Source organism: Aplysia californica, unplaced genomic scaffold (assembly GCF_000002075.1).
Source record: "Aplysia californica isolate F4 #8 unplaced genomic scaffold, AplCal3.0 scaffold00203, whole genome shotgun sequence".
Classification (NCBI taxonomy): domain Eukaryota; kingdom Metazoa; phylum Mollusca; class Gastropoda; order Aplysiida; family Aplysiidae; genus Aplysia; species Aplysia californica.
The window spans coordinates 370,272-372,927 of record NW_004797473.1 but is presented as its reverse complement, the minus strand read 5'-3'; the positions used below and the strand labels follow the sequence as shown (position 1 = coordinate 372,927).

General features: G+C 45.4%; 1 protein-coding gene across 1 annotated transcript in view; it reads right to left on the bottom strand.

The window, feature by feature from the left end:
- LOC101862583 overlaps nucleotides 1-2,656 on the bottom strand; it is a 79,793-nt gene that overhangs the window by 19,760 nt on the left and 57,377 nt on the right. Inside the window, exon 3 of the mRNA XM_035969979.1 lies at nucleotides 378-481. Within this exon, the coding sequence (XP_035825872.1) occupies nucleotides 378-481 (104 nt within the window). The remainder of the gene's footprint in view (nucleotides 1-377; nucleotides 482-2,656) is intronic.

Below are 2,656 nucleotides of genomic sequence, written 5' to 3'. Positions count from 1 at the left end.
TCTGACACCCTTATATATATGTTTATGCCGCCGTTTTCGCCAATTGGTAACAAATATATGTCCATCTCTATCCCACTCTAGAGGTTCCTTTTTCTCCAAGTTACCCCCCCATTCACTCCATCTCAAGGTCAATCTATCCACCGGCAGATTCCATTCTCCTCACACCTCTCCACCTTTCCAAATCCATCTCTCAACCCATATCATGTCCATCTATCCCCCCCCCCCCCCCACCTCAGTCTACACCCAACTCTCCATCTATCCACTCATCTCTCCACCCTTCTCCGTCTACCCACCCATCCACCAATCTGTCTATCCACCCATCTCTCCACTCATCTCTCAATCTATCCACCCATCCACCCATCTGTCTATCCACCTACCGAGTGTTGTCGGCCGCCCCGTGCACAGAGTTGTAGATCACGTGACCGGCTACTTTAGCTTGTTCCTCTCGAGCAGACGAGCTGGCGGGCAGCGGGCTCACATCCTGTGATGGGGAGAGGAGGAGGATGAGGAGGGGGGGGGGGGGATTTTAGTAAGAGTTTTACGGTAATTGCAACAAAATTATGACTTGTTTGTTTGCGCAATTGAGAAGCACATCGTCGAAACAATAATTGTCATTTAGAGCTGGGGGAAAAAGTAAGGCAGACAGACAGAAACAACAGAGAAGGAAAGTAGAGAAGTAGGCGCAACACATTGAGGTCATAATTAATGTTCAGTTTTAGTAAGAGTATTACGCCACTTGCAACACAATAAAGTCATATGAGCGCCAGGAGAATAGAGGTGTTACAAGAGAGTAACAAACACAAAAAAAGAAGGAGGGTAGATCGGGACGATAGATGGTTGGTATGAAAGAAGGAGCAAACCACACCAGAACCCCCGCCAAGCATCTCTAATAATCGCCGGCTGGGGCAAGGGGGGGGGGGGTTGTAAGAGTTTTACGGCACGACACTTGCAACACAATGAGGTCATGTAAAAGCCGAAGATTAGAAATGTTACAGAGCAAGCCATTTGTGTTTTAGTTTTGGGGCATTACAACACAATTAAGTCATATAGGTGCCGAAGATTATTAGAGACGATACAAAAGAGTGAACAACCACGAAAAAGAAGGAGGAGAGATCAAGATGACACATATTTGATAGGAAAGAAGGAGCAAAGCGCACGTACCAGAGCACCCGCTAATCACGAACGAGTTTGGTTTGAGTAACAGATATACGGCACTTGCAGCATAATACGGTCATATAATGAGCTGAAGATTAGAGGAGTTACAAGAGAGAAACAAACACACAAAAGAAGGAAGAGAAATTAATAAAGACGATATTAGTTTGATAGGAAAGAAGGAGCTAACCACACCAGAGCATCCGCCAACCACATGAACTGTTTGTTCAATATACATGTAGTTTCTTTTTTAAAATAATCGGTTTTAGTAATGCCTGCCGCTCTCATCAAACGGCCAGACGAGAAAAAAATGTTTCCTCGATTCGCTCTTACATGCATGGGTTGTTTGTTTGTTGGGGGAAAGAGAAGCACATTGACATTTAGGGTTCGGGAAAAGAAAAAGCAAGACAGAAAGACTGGAACAACAGATGGAAAAGTTTGTTCATGAGTATTTTGTATGTGCTCTGGTGTGTGTGTGGGGGGGGGGGGGGGGGGGGTGAGGTACATTCGCACCGAACACACATTAAACATTTTCATTTTGGAGGGATTTTTGAATTTTAACTGGGTGGCTGCCGAACCCTGCTTTAATCGATTTTGGACAACAAAGGGATCTTTAACGTGCGCAACTTGCATACGGGACCTCCACGTTTTTCTCCCTTGTATGAGAAAGCTTTCCTACCAGAAGATCAGGGGTGACGTAGAAGGCTGCAGAGAGAGTCAGGAGCCCAGAGGAGTGGGCAAGGAGGTAAGGGGGTGGAGGTAGAAAGTGGAGACCGAAAGCAGACGACAGTAGAGGTGGGCACAATCCGGATAATCTATAAGGATAACCGGATACTTCTCAATGAAACATTATCCGAATTCACTCTTAACTCTCTTGCCTGACCCGTTTGCCGAAGTGGGTGCACCCATTTGCTGAAGTGATGCTAACCTGTTTGTCGAAGTGATTCTAACCCATTTGCCGAAGCGGTTCGCATCATATTATTTGCCGAACAGGTGCACTAACATAATAATCCAGATTTTGCTAAAGCGACTCATTGCCCAGCCCTAGACGACAGAGTATTGTTAGAGAGCAGGAAAGGATACGAAAGGAGAAATATTTAGAGAAGGAAATTTTCCGTCGTTATCTGGACTCAAACCCAGGACTTATTAAATGAGAGGCGAACACCTTAACCTTTCGACCACGAGAGCCCCCTAAAAACAGGAATGTGTCCGTCTTATATAGTGAATGACTATGCTGCCCTTGTGGGGTCGGGGAAAAGAGGTGATACAATGTAGTTGTAAAATTATGTTCTCGCTGTAGTAACAAACAGACTCCCTATGAGTGTGTTGTTTGTGTATGTGTGAGCGTGTGTGTGTGACACCGGATAGGCTAAAACAGCACCTGGTCATGGATGGCTGGTGCCTCTATAAATAAATCATTGATGGTCAAGGTCAAGTGTGACACGGGTGTTTTGGGAGGAGAGAGAAAAAAAAGAGAGAGAGAGAGGGACAGAGAGAGAGAGAG